At 44.9% G+C, this 13,143-nt stretch overlaps 1 protein-coding gene across 2 annotated transcripts in view; it reads left to right on the top strand.

Moving 5' to 3' along the window:
* BLK (BLK proto-oncogene, Src family tyrosine kinase) overlaps positions 1-13,143 on the top strand; it is a 46,179-nt gene that overhangs the window by 18,322 nt on the left and 14,714 nt on the right. For both annotated transcript variants that reach the window (XM_061461053.1, XM_061461054.1), the window contains exons 2-6: positions 232-331; positions 2,424-2,472; positions 8,270-8,363; positions 9,290-9,388; positions 10,600-10,703. In XM_061461053.1, the coding sequence (XP_061317037.1) occupies positions 233-331; positions 2,424-2,472; positions 8,270-8,363; positions 9,290-9,388; positions 10,600-10,703 (445 nt within the window). In that variant the 5' untranslated portion in view covers position 232. The remainder of the gene's footprint in view (positions 1-231; positions 332-2,423; positions 2,473-8,269; positions 8,364-9,289; positions 9,389-10,599; positions 10,704-13,143) is intronic.

Raw genomic sequence — 13,143 nt, 5'->3', positions numbered from 1 at the left:
AGCCTCACCTGCAAAGTGTGAAACACCAGAGTTGCGCAGTAACACAAACACAAGTTCCAATGTAGTAGGAGGACCGTTGACAGGATGATTTTAGACTCTTCATTGCCTGATTTCCCTGACTTCTCATCTCCAACTTGTTCTTCATGAATAAGAATATGGTTTTGCCCCTTAGTGCCTGCCTCTTTCCCAGGAGCAGTCTCATTGAAAAGCAATTTCTGGTCTTCCTTCCAGGATGGGGTTGCTCGGGAGCAAAAATCAGTTGATGTCCAATGAAAAACATGCCTCTGGAAGCAACCCCAAAAGCAAGAGTAAATCTTCTGCGCCACCCAAGGTAAGCCTGCAGTTTTGTGTCCTTTTTGATCCTCCACAGGTTCACTTAGTGTCTGGAGTGATGCAGGCAGTATTTGTGCGTGCCAGCAGGAACTTGAGTACTTCTATGTCCTAAAATTTGGTCACCAACTGGGAATGTCATCCAAAGGGCAGAAAACAGATCTTTATGCCTGGCTTCCTCCTAAGAGCTTCTTAATATGGGATGAACTATCCAGCCGAGCCTTTCTCACTCTGGGTTTTTACTCTGTCAAAAAGGATGCCATTTTCTGTTTGGGGATATGCTGCTGCCATGAGTTGTCTGCGTGGGCTAGGGATGGTGGTGGTCTGAAAGAGTATGTCATGTTAAACCTGGCACTACTATTTGTGTGGGCTGGACTGGAGTGCAGGGCAGGAGACAGCGAGAGAAGGTGCAGTGTGTTCTGCATCCCTTGGTCACAAGTCCATAAAGTTGAGCCCCATATCTTTTAAACAGTGCCCTCAGCACTCTGCAGCCCAGGCTGATGTTGCTGACTTGCAAACAGCACAAAGATGGGTCAGATTCAAGCTAAGATTCAAAGCTGCAAACCGCAATGGAAACTTTACCATCAGGGGGGACAACAGGTTCTCTAAAGTGGTTCTACAGCTAATCTGTGTTGGGGTGGGCTGAGAATGAGAAATGCTGAGGATCTGCTGCTCCCTTTGAATCCATGTGGCCTCTGCTTGCATGGGCACAGATCAGGAAGGCACCAGGTCAGGATTTAGGAGATTTCAAATTGCAAACTCTTTGTTTAAACTTTGGAAATTATTTTATCTATGTCTGTTGCTGTATAGAAGACATCAAGTTGTTCTTAATTGCCCTTGTCAGCACTGCATCCAGCAGCCAGCATAAAAGGTGCAGGTGTCATGTGAAAACGTTCTTGGGTCTTGAGCTCTGAGAGGGGGAGGAATTGCCTATAATTTCTTTTGATGGCAGGTGGAGATGTTTTTCACTCCTTTAGCTTAGTTCCCAAGTTCTCCCATGGTTATGAAGTCCAGTTTTCATGACAGCAGATGTCAGATTGAACAAGAAGATGTTCTTTTCCTTCATTTCCTTCTCTCCAGCCCACTGGAGAGAGGAACTGCTCTCAGTGTAAATACAGTATCATCAATCACCTTCTGATACTCATTTTTTTTTGCCACAGGAACTAAGCTCTCACATGTCAGGGGAAGTCCATATTTCTTTCAGTTAAATTAGAAAGGGCAGTGGGTGAGCAGCTCTCCCACTGCACACTGCTGTTAAGTATGAGCCCAGCAGTGGTGTGGACAGGAAATACTTGATACTTCTAATTCAGCATCTGTAGTTCACTCCTTTTGCACATGTACAAAAATACTGTTAGTGGTCAAACGCCCACTCTAGTCACTAGGTCCTGATCACAGGACTGGTGTTTGAAGTTGAGTAGAGAGGCAAATGGAGCCCACCGAGCCATTTGCACAATAAATCTCTTAGCCCACAAAACAAGGTGGTTGTATCCCAGCTGTTGATTAAGAGTGGTCTATGGTCAACTGGCCACTCTCAGGGTCTGGGCCAAGCCAGACTAAGGATCATGTCAGCATTTTAAGGGTGTGCCCAGATGAGTTGCAGTAACTTGCTGCTGTTTAATTTGCCAATATGGTCACTGCCTCCGTTTTTTGAACATATCCCTGAGCAAAGGATATTCCACAATCCCTGGGACAATTATGGCAAAGAATATCCCCAGTTTTCTGCTTCAAATAATATTACAATGGTCATTTCTCAACAAGATCACTCATGTCTCATTGCCCATTGATCTGAAATCTGGCATGAGGAGATAAAAAGAGTTAGATAGACCATGGTCCAAATGAGCGGATAGCAGATTTATTCCTTTATTTGGAGGGAAGCCAAGGATTATTCAAGCTGACAGTTAAGATGTTGAAGAATATGTCAAGGTAAAATATGCTAAAGCCATCACGACACATACACAGCCAGGAGCAGGAGCTGTTGATTGACTACAGAGGGCTCTGGTTCAGACTCCTGCTCATCTGTGAAGCTGAGAGCAGGTCTTCCTGCAAACACAGCGAAGTAATAAATGTTTTTTCTCTTTCTATTTCTACCTAAGGGCAGACAAATTATCAGCATCCCCCATCTAAACCAAGCCTCTGTACAAGGTAAGACTCTTAGCTCTGTTACTGTTTTCTTTGCCTTCCCGTGGGGGTTTGCAAGGTGGTGGTCCCCCAGCAGCAAGTCTTGAGAACAAGCCGTCATGTCTCAGGCGTGTGGTTTCTGTATCTTTAGCATTGCCAGGCGGGGAGTTTATCAGTGTGCCTTGGAAGATTTAGTTTACATCACTGACTGTTTGTAGCTGCCAGTTTCCCCTGCTCATAAAAGAAATTAAGAGGGAAAAGCACTCCTTCACCGGTTGAGCAAAGTGAGATCTGAGACATCGACTGCATGAGATTTCTCTGTCTGCTGCCCTGTCTGCAGTGTGACAACTTCTGGATGCTGTATCCAGCCAGCTGAAAATTTCAGAGGAAACAGCAGGCATCAGAAAACCCAGAGAGACTACAAAGAGAACAAGAAGAAATGAAAGAGTATAAAATAAGGATGCGCAGAGCCCCTGCTTGGAGACTGCTGGCTTCTTCTACCTCTGCAATTATCTGCAGGTCGCAGATGGTGGTTGGTAGATGATTGCCTTTTAGCAGGAAAACCTCTGCTACCTCTGCCCAGCCTCTGACAACAACTTGTATACGTTTCTGTTTAAAGACATTTTGCAGATTAAGGACAGAGAGAGAAAATTAGAAGCAGGCAAAAAATAGAGGAAGCTTGGAAGAAAGGAGTTAGCAACACATGGCTATTCCTTATGAGGCAAAAGTGTAGTTTAAGGGAGACAGGGTATGAATAAAGGATGATGAGGGAGTTTCTACTGTGGGGCAGACAGAGGAACTCCTGCAAAGTCAGAATGCTTTTCAGAACTGACATTTGTTATGGGACCAGATTTCTGGGAGGTGTAGCTCCTCAACCATGTGAATGAGGTATGTTTCCATGGGAGTTCCATCTTTTTTGAGAAACCATGCTTTCTTTTTCAAAGTTGTTTTCATGACACGATGACACATTCCTAAGCAGTTGTGCTCTCCTGCCTCCACAACTGGGCGGGCACTGACAGTTTTTAACAGGGTTTTTATCAACCTCCTCCCTCTGGTGGGAAGTACAAGAGAAGGCGACTTTTACTTCTGCCTCATGCCAGAAGGCAGAAGTGGAAAGATTCTATAAAATGCATAAAGCACCATGTTAGCCATTTTCAGCTCTCAAAAATATTTTGGTTTGTAAGGTTCAGTTCCAGTTTTGGAGGAATATTCACACTGACAGGCTCGGGCACTTCTTATTTTTCTCTACCAGTGCCTGAGCTTACAGAAATGATGCTTGCTATATCTGATTCTGTCCTCTGTGGCAAAATGGGCTGATAGGAACCATGAAAGATATTTGAGATATCTGACATATTCTCAAGAAAGAAGGAAATCCAATTGAGTTGATAGAGAAAGCACAAAATCCAGACAATCCAATCATACAGAAAAGTTGAAAAGCTGAATTAAATTTTGTGGGAGCAGTTCAAATTCAATCAGGCAAAATTATTGACTATGGAAGTGTGGCATGGAATCTAAAATCAAAACCTTCTTTTTCCCTTGTTTCTTTTTGTTGTTAGGTGGTGGTGGGTTGCTTTTCTTTTTTCTCTGAATTCTTGGCATTTTGATATTTATTTTTTTTTGCTTATCTCAGTGTCATGCAACTTGTTTCACAGTTTCAAATTTTCACACCACCGTCTCAGAAATCATGTATTTCTTTTATATTAGCCTAACAAAAGCCTAATTCTTCCTGATGTTATTTATCTTAATAGAAATAACACAAAGGCAGACAAGGAGTGCCAACCTCTGGACTCAACTGCAGTGTTGGCAGCATTACCAATCCACTTTCCACTTGGGGTGGGTTCTTCCATCCTGCGAGTCTCTCATTCATTTTAACATGGTTCCCTAAGCACTTGTGATGTGTTTACAGTCAGTTCTATATCTGTATAGAGTCAAAACTTCTGTTTAATTCTGCACCTCTAAGGCCCCCAGTACGGCAAAGTCCTGTCCCAGGATGGTGGTCCCCAAACCCAACAGCTCCAGTGCTACAGCTGCTGCTGTTCCCTTGCATTGGGTAGATAAGACATAGCAGATAGGTAGAATAACCCCTGCCCTTGCCTTGCAGCTGCTCACAGCTGGATTTCAGTACTACTGACACAGAGAGTTGGTTGGTTTTGGTGCTTGTCCTCAGGCATTATAATAAGCTGCGACAGCACAGAGAATTGGTCTCTTTGCAAGGTCATTTCTTCTCATTGAGAGACTGCACTTCTACCTCTTCCCTTGATTTCGGCTAACCATAATATGAATAGGACTGATTTTCAGGGGGTGGGAGCTTAGCATGCTCTTGAAATTGAAGTCTTTTGAGGCATCTCAAGATTATCATCGAAGCTCTTAGTCTTTTATATTGCTGTTCTCTGGGTATGGATTTGAGTTTGAAAGGAATGTTGTCATAAATGTGGTTTTGAGCTTAATTGGGAAAAGGAGGGATTGGTTCACTGAAAAGGCTGACTATCAATGAGAAATTAAAAGTTCATAAAAAGTGGTCACTTCCAATCAAAAGCAAGAGAGGGAAGAAAATGAGAGGGAATTGCCCAAAATATTCAGATTTTCTAATAAAAATGTTATGAGTTTAGGTCTGATACAATCAGCTGTTGGCATAATCTACCCCAGGGAAGTGGTGGACTCCCCAGCATTGGACACTGTTAAGATTCGGCTGGACAGGGTGCTGGGACATCTAGTCTAGGTCATGCATTGCCCAGAAAGGTTGGACCAGATGATCCTTGAAGTTCCCTCCAACTTGGGATTCTGGGATTCAATGATTTTATATAAAAACCAGAAATTATCTGCAAAAACATTCACTGTGTCAAAACACATGGCAGAAAAACTTTTGCAGTGAAAGTCTGGATGTCCCAGGAGACATCTCCCATGCTGTCACCCCTGGGCTTGTGGACCAGCTGGGAGATGCAATATTTGTTGTCATTTACCCCGTGACCATCATAGCATGGCTCAAAACCACCTAATGGCCCTTTGGGGGACCCCAGCACAGTCTCAGCCTGCTCCGTAGCCATGAGACATTTCAAAGACCTTCCATTCACGACGGGGCAGAAGACTGGTTGAATCATTTCTATTAAGCCATCAAACTGGCACTCAGCCTATGCAAACCGGGCTAGTATCTAACTTTCTTGACAGCAGCTCTGAGCCAAGAGGTATTTGGCTCACAATCAAAGTCTCCGGGCTGCTAGCATTATCTGCAAAGCAGTCACTCCTTGCAGCCCCGACGGCTTCTCTACTGTAGAGTCACTCATGACCTAACTTGATTAAATAGGCCAAGAAAGTATTATCAATGCTGTTTCTTAGTGAGGTGACAAACTCAGAGACAGGAAGAGTTGCTTTCATCATGAGATGGCAAGTCTTGCTGGCTTGAGCAGAGAGAGCTTTTTTTCTGGCTCACTTAAGTGTGCACTGTTTCTCAGCGTGTATTTTGAGCAGGGGATAAGAGGTGATCACAGTATGTTTTCAACATATAAAACCTTTTCGTCCTTACTGTATTTGCTCTTTCTCCTCCTCTTCGTTTTGTTTATATGTACTTTTGTCAGTTGCTTCAAGATCAAAACTACATTTTTCATTTCATCTCTTGGGATACGCAGCCGTTCTGTGCTTGAAGATATTTACACATTTGCTTCTGTTTTTCAAAGCAGAAGTGTGACCACTGTATTAGTTTATTTTCAAGAGGAGCAGGACGGTGCATGTGGATGAGCATGTTTGCTGTGAACACTTTGCAGAAGGCACATGTCCAAAACCCTTCCACGTCAGAGAAGCTGTGTGATAAGAACATTCTCAAGGAGGCAATGAGAGTTTGAGCCCATTGCTAATGTGAAACTCTCTGAGATCCCTTAAGGGGAAGCCCCCAGCTGTGCAACCTATTTTAAGACTTCAAAGCATGATCATCCTTTTCCCCATGCACAGGGGAGAGTGAGGCTCTGCTGAAACCTCTCAAGGATCTCCAAGTTCCTCCTGAAGGGAACCACTCAGGGCTTTGGTTTACAAAGCTACATTTCCTCTCACACTGACCCTTTCTCCTCCCTCCTCTCCAATAAATCGCCAGCAGAGCAGCAGCCAGGCCTTGCACACACAAAACCCAAGCTGCCCCAGAGACATGTTATCTGTGATGACAAAAGGCCAGTCTGGCACTCTTGCTGGTGGCATTATTTGAAAAGGTCACACAGAGACTGTGGCTTGACAGTCAGTTTTGAAAAATGCTAATAATTCATTGCTCTCGCTGCATTAATCAGGCTCTGTATGAGCTAAAGACTTTCTGCAGCAAATGGCCTCCTTTTCTTTATACTGTTCTTTCTATTTTTTCTTTTCCTTTTTTTTTTCTCTTTTTGTTTTTTCTCTTTTCTCTTTTTTCTTTTTCTTTTCACTTTTCTTTCTGTTTTTTCTCTTTGTCTTTTTTCTTTTCCTTTTTTACTTTTATTTTTATTTTTACTTTTATTTTTATTTCTTTTTTCTTTTTTCTTCATTTTTCTATTTTCTTTTTTCTATTTCTTTTTCTTTTCATTTTTCCTTTTTCTTTTTTCTTTTTCCTTTTTTCTTTTTCTTTTTCCTTTTTCTTTTTCTTTTTATATGTTTCTTTTCCTTTTCCTTTTCTTTTTTTTTATTTTTCTTTTAATCTTCCTTTTCTCCTTTTTCTCCTCATCTTCCTCTTCCTTCTTCTTTTTTTACCATTGCTTTTGGCTTGATTTCTGTGCTCATGTGCACGTGCCAATCCTCTTTATAAAGTCTGATCTGTCCCAAAATAGCTGCTTATTTCTGCTTCAGTAGCTGTGAGCATGCAGAGCACATGTGAACAGTTGCACAACGTCTCCAAGAGCAGCACTGGCACAACCCCGGCATGCAAATGTAGCAATGCAGCTCCAGCCCACAGAAATCTTCCCTGGGGTGGGTTTGCATGTACCAGGCAGCAGCTTTGCCACACACAGCAAGGCTCATGTGCACCACAGAGACAAAGTCCATTTTGCTATGCCAAAATTCAGGATCACCCAATATGGCTGGAATAAAAGTAACATGGTAGGGGATGGAGATGCACGCTTGCTCACAGCCTTGGTCCAGGTGGGTTACAAGTGAAATGGGAGACACAGAGCACTGGTTTTGTGGTCTGGAGCGTCTGTGCATTGGGGCCAGGGAGAGAGAAGGGGATCCTGGAGCATCTGCCACCCCTGTGGGAATTTCGGCTGAGCAGAACAGCTACGTGTCACAGTGGTGCTGGGTCAAAAGCAGCAGCGTGACTTAAATGTGGTGGCACACCTGCAAGGGATGTAAAGGGATGGCAGGATACAGGCAGAGTCTAGAGCAGCTGGAAGGTGAGTTAAATCCTAGCGATGGGCTCAAATAACAGAGGCTGAGATGACTTTATACCTTTTTCAATCAAGAAAGCCTCATCTTTTTGAGTCAAATTCCAGAGCCACTCTGGGAAATGTTACTACAGCAGTATTCACTTACAGCCATGTAAAACTCAAGCCAAACACTGACAGGTTATATATGACCCTTCTTATTCCACAAAAACCTTTTTTTCTTGTTGACACACTGGGTTCTGTGGATAGAAGCATCTGGAGAGCTTTAAAAAAACATGCACAGGAAACACTTTGGTGAATCAGTGTTAGTCCCTGAGCAGAAGCTGTGGCTGGCCGGAAAGGTGGTGTGGTGGAAAGCTTGGCTTTTGGGGGGACAGGGCAGGGGACAGCCCCTTGTCTGTGTGTGGGTGAAATGCCCACCTGGGTGTGTATCACCCATCTGGCAGGGAATTCAACAGTGCTAGGTTCGATGATGCTCCTGGTTCTTTTAGATAACCTGATTGTGATCGCACTGTATGATTTTCCTGCCTCAAGTGATCGTGACCTGCAGCTGGTCAAGGGGGAGAAACTCCAAGTCCTCTCCAAGTAAGTGATCTACTGCCAGAGGGAGGTTCATACATGGGCATGGCGAGGCTAGGGAAGGGGGTACCTTGGGGTCAGACATCAGTTTGAGCTCACCAAAACTGAACGTGAGTCGTATTTTCGCTCCAGAGTGTGACTATGGGTACCCTTTTCTCTCTGCAAGGTGGGGAAGGTGACACTTCCATGGGTTACAGATACTATGGGGTTGGGCGGTGTCCCTGCCTGGGACTTTGGGACCTTCTTCACTGCTGTGTCCATGAGCGCAGAAGTAGCACAAATTACAGCAATAACCTAGCTCCTATTTCATATTTTGTGCTGATGGTGCTTTTGCAAAGGATGTGGGTTGGGTGTAGTCAGAGGAAAGGACAGAATCGAGCCAGAGAGACGTGTGGTTTCATTTCGGCTTCTTCTCAAGTGGGAAGGGGGACAGACAGTCCATCTGGCTGGACCATAACAGGGCAGAGGTGGGCTTGGGTCTCCCAGTCAACAGACCCTGCTCCATCCTTTACTGCTTTGTGAGGTGGCCTCCAGAGGAGACAGTTCTCAAACAGATGCTGTATGCAGTGCAGTATCCAGCAGAAAAAGAAGCAAAAAAAGAATCCCTCTATGCAAGACACAAAATAACCCCATGATGACCCAGATTTCTCTCCTCTTACATGGGGCACGTAGCAGAGGTTTGAATCTGTGGTCACTCTTTGTTCACTCTGCATTCATGGAAAGAGTCTGTCACCTCCTGAAGTCCCTGAGAGACCAACAGCCTTCAGCCTGCTGTTGGTCATAGGAAATTGCAAGAGACCTGTACTGTGGATTAAGGAGCCCTAGCTTATTTGTAGTGCTCGAAATCCCATAAACCATGCTGTCACCACAGCCTTAGCTTGTCGTGAAACCTCCTCTGGGCACTCAAGCTTTTTCTCCTGCTTGCTTTGCAGTGAAGGGGACTGGTGGCTGGCAAAATCCCTCAGCAGCGGCAGGAAAGGCTACATCCCCAGTAACTTTGTCGCGCAAGTGGACAGCTTAGAAGAGGAAAAGTAAGTGCAAAAGCTTATGAATGGTTAACACCGATGCAGTGCCCTGTCTCTCAGCAAGAAAAGGGAACAGCTTTACTTGACGTTGGGAAGATGTCACTGCTGGGCTGGATGGCAAGATGCTGCTCAGAAGTTCAGGAGAAGCTTTAAGCACCATATGGGTGCAGGGCAGGAGGGAAGTGAAGTCTCTATGGGAGAAGTGAGCAAAGACTCCTGTCCCATTAATTGCACCCACCATGGAAAACAAGGGTTTGGAGGAAGAACATAAAGGTTATATTTGCGCTGGTAAATTAGCAGTTCCAGGAAACATCCTCTGGTCCCACTGGGCCAGTCTACCCATACACAGTGTTAAACTTCCTCAGCCTCTAAAAGGACATCTGCATGTAAATTAGAAATCCCTTGTGAGAAGGTGCACTGATCCAGGTCTTGGACATGCCAGGGACCATGCCAACTGTTTAACAGGGCAGACACCTAAGTGCCAGTGCCCAGACCCATAGCCTGGTGCTGTTTGTTTCACTAGCCCAGATGCAGCCTGCCTGTTTGGCTTCCTTCAAGGAGGATGGTAAGAAAGACTGGAGCCAGAAGGGTTTATTATGCCTATAATACAAGCAGCAGAAGAAATTGTTTCCATGACTTATTCTCCTCTGTGGCATTCAGCTATAAATGATCAGTCCCACTTACAAGCTCCTCTTGGAGGGACCCAACCACCATTGAATTCAGCAAATATTTAGCAGCACACAGAAATGTGGTTGGGACATAAATGTTCTTGGTACCCAAAGGGTATATTTAAATGGCTGTGGGCAGCCTGTGTTCAGCGTGCAGCACATATATCTGCTTTATACACAGCCTGCCAGGGCACAATTCAAGGTTCACCCACTTACCAGGTGAGCTCTGGGTCTTTGTGTGCCTCAGAGCTGTTCTCTGGATGAGCTTGCACTGCTCTCACGTATGGGGGACTGCATGTACAATCTACTCTCTGCTCTGGCTGAATTGCTAGGCTATGAAACAAGCCCAGAGTCACCCAAATCTGACATTAATCTACTGAAAGCAGTCTATTGCTGCCACTTTCCAGCAGATAAAAAACTATTTGCTGATAAAAATAACCCTCAGAGTGTAATGGTAAAAAAAAAGAAAAATGAAGTAACTGGAAAGAATTTTATAAAGATCTTTTCCTTTTCAAGCAATGATTTTGCCTTTGCTTCTCTGTTTCCCAGGTGGTATTTTAAAGCTCTGAGCAGAAAAGATGCTGAACGGCTGCTGTTGTCTTCTGGTAACAAAGTTGGCTCTTTCCTTGTCCGAGAGAGTGAAACCAGTAAAGGTGAGATCTGCAGAGCAAGGATAACTCCTCATTATTGCCATGGCTGGGAAGATCCTTCAGACCCTAGCCGTGAGTTTGGCTGTGTCAGTGGTTCTTAGGTCTGGCTCAGCAGAACATTGCTTGCAAGGCTCAGGAGGGCTGTAGAACTGTGCTGAGGGTTTGGAGGGCAAAGATTTGCTCATAGTGCTACTTGTGTGTGTAGTTCAGGCTGCGGGAAGGGTGGCTCTTGCCACCACAGGTTGTGGCAGAGATGCAGGAGCATCTCTGATAAGCAGGAAAGACTGAAGAAATGGTATTTTTTTGGCAGATAGATATTCTTTAATGCACTCTGGAAGAAGCTTTTCTCCTGTTTGCAGCAGAAGCTTGCAGGATTTTGGGAAAGCTCTTTTGGTAGAACATTTTCCCAGTAGAAACAAGTTTTTCCTGATAGTCTGTAGCAGGGGGAATTGATGCAAACCAGAACTTTCGGAAGCAGACGGGCTGAAGCAGAAAAGGTGGAATTCATCCACTTTCTTTCCATACAAAGACATGACTCAATGAGGATGGAGAGGACAGAGCATTGTGGTCACTTCTCTTGGGCAGTGGACGCAGTTATTAACCATACTAATTAACTGTGTAATTGCGGTTTCTTTGTTCTGTGCTGTTAATCTGAGGACAGTCTGGAAGCTAGTTTAGGTTGTCCCTCCAGTGCATGGAGCACTGCCAAGTCCACCACTAAGCCATGTCCCTAGATGTCACATCTACATGTCTTTTAAATCACCCTATGGATGGTGACTCAACCATCACACTTAGAAACAAGTCTCTTCTGTGTTTCCTGACTGAATGTTCCCTAAAAATTCTGAAAGCTGCAAATCCTCATGGAAAGCATCCTTCTTACTTGGCATCAGTGTTAGGTTAGACCTAGGTCAGGTTAGAGCCAGTCTTCAGTCACTGGTCTCTGCTGTCCAGAAGCAGACTTAGCTGGAGGCATGTGATACTCTGCATTAGCAGATGTGGCCTGTTCCACTCCATGAAAATCCAGTGTTAGTCCTAAATGGTGAGAGGTCATCTCTGCTCTGAAATACGAGTCTCACCTGTGTCTTGTCTGATATCTAGTATTCTGTCTTAAAATATGGCTGTTATTCCTTCAAACACCTCATCGTTTGAATCATCCTATGCGATCAGCTATTACCTGAATACCCTGTGCTTTAGACTACCTGAATGGCCATGGTGACACCATTTGATCTGCCTTAACCACAGCTTCCTCCTTTCTAAAGAGAAGGGGAAAAAGAGAAACCCCTTTTCCAAATGTGCCATGAAGTCGAGATCACTAATGTAAAGCATCTGTGACCTACCATGAGATGTCCAGAGCAAAGCCATGCCTGGCCTTCGAGCTCCACAGGTTCTTCCTGTTTTCCTCCTCCACAATCTATATTTTCGTTCACTTTGCACCAGCAACACTTGACCTTCAGGGCTGAGCACTGACTTGAGCTAAGGGCAGTATCCCCTGTGGCTGTATGCATTGCATGGTGGTTGTCTCATATTGGTTTGTCTCAGCCACAGTGGGACGCATTCTGCACCCTGCCTAAGAGCAGCACCTATTCATAACCCACCCCAAGCAATGTCTCATTTTGCTAATGATGAAAGACACACAAATTCTGCAACCTGGAGCCTTTGCTTTCAGCCATCCTTTCCAGAGGCCATTAAAGGCTCATTCAGCATCTGGGAAGATTGGTCCTTGTCAAGAGAGTGCGGGAAGCAGTGTAACCATGGGCAGAGAGATAGCCTTGATGAAGCTACTGGAAATACACAAATCTTCCCCTCAGTAATACTCGTTCTGAAACCTGCAGGAGCAGTCACACTGATGTGCCGAGCCACAAAGCCCTGGCAAGCAGCAAGACTGCTGTGTCCATGCTCCCAGCAGGAGAGGTCTCAGAGCTCAGCTGCTGCATTCAGCTGAGCTCCTGTGTTTCCCGTAAGGAAGGAGTTAAGACCCTGATGAGACCTCTATGAGCAGGAGATGCCCCACATGCTGGGACTTGGCCTGAGATGCAGGCGTCAAAATGCAGATACCTCACATATCAGGCAGTTGCCTGAACTCCCACCATAGCCAGTGGGGCTTTATTTGGTTGCCAAAACCTGAACATCTTAGGGTCATCTCCAGGTTCTCCACCACGAGATGTGGTTTTGCACCATATCTACCAAGCCCATGCAGATGTCCCAGAGCACCTCAAGCAGTACCTGCCTCATATGTTTAGGTGACTGAGTCAACCCTCAGTATGATGCAAGTTTAATCTCACCCTTTACATCTTCTGTTGTTCTTTTCCACACAAAACCTGCCACACTTTGAAAACAAAGAACCTGAGACCCCTTGCAGGATGGTTCAGGGATCCCAGACCCAGAAGAGGAGGGTCTGACACCGAGAGCTGCCCAGGGCAAGATTTGTTTGTGCTCTGAGCTG

The sequence above is a fragment of the Pezoporus flaviventris genome, unplaced genomic scaffold (genome assembly GCF_033815535.1).
Source record: "Pezoporus flaviventris isolate CSIRO_AGI_PZ_B2104156 unplaced genomic scaffold, CSIRO_AGI_Pfla_v1 ptg000031l, whole genome shotgun sequence".
Taxonomy (NCBI): domain Eukaryota; kingdom Metazoa; phylum Chordata; class Aves; order Psittaciformes; family Psittacidae; genus Pezoporus; species Pezoporus flaviventris.
Note: the sequence above shows the minus strand (reverse complement) of the source record. Positions and strands in the feature narration are given on the sequence as shown.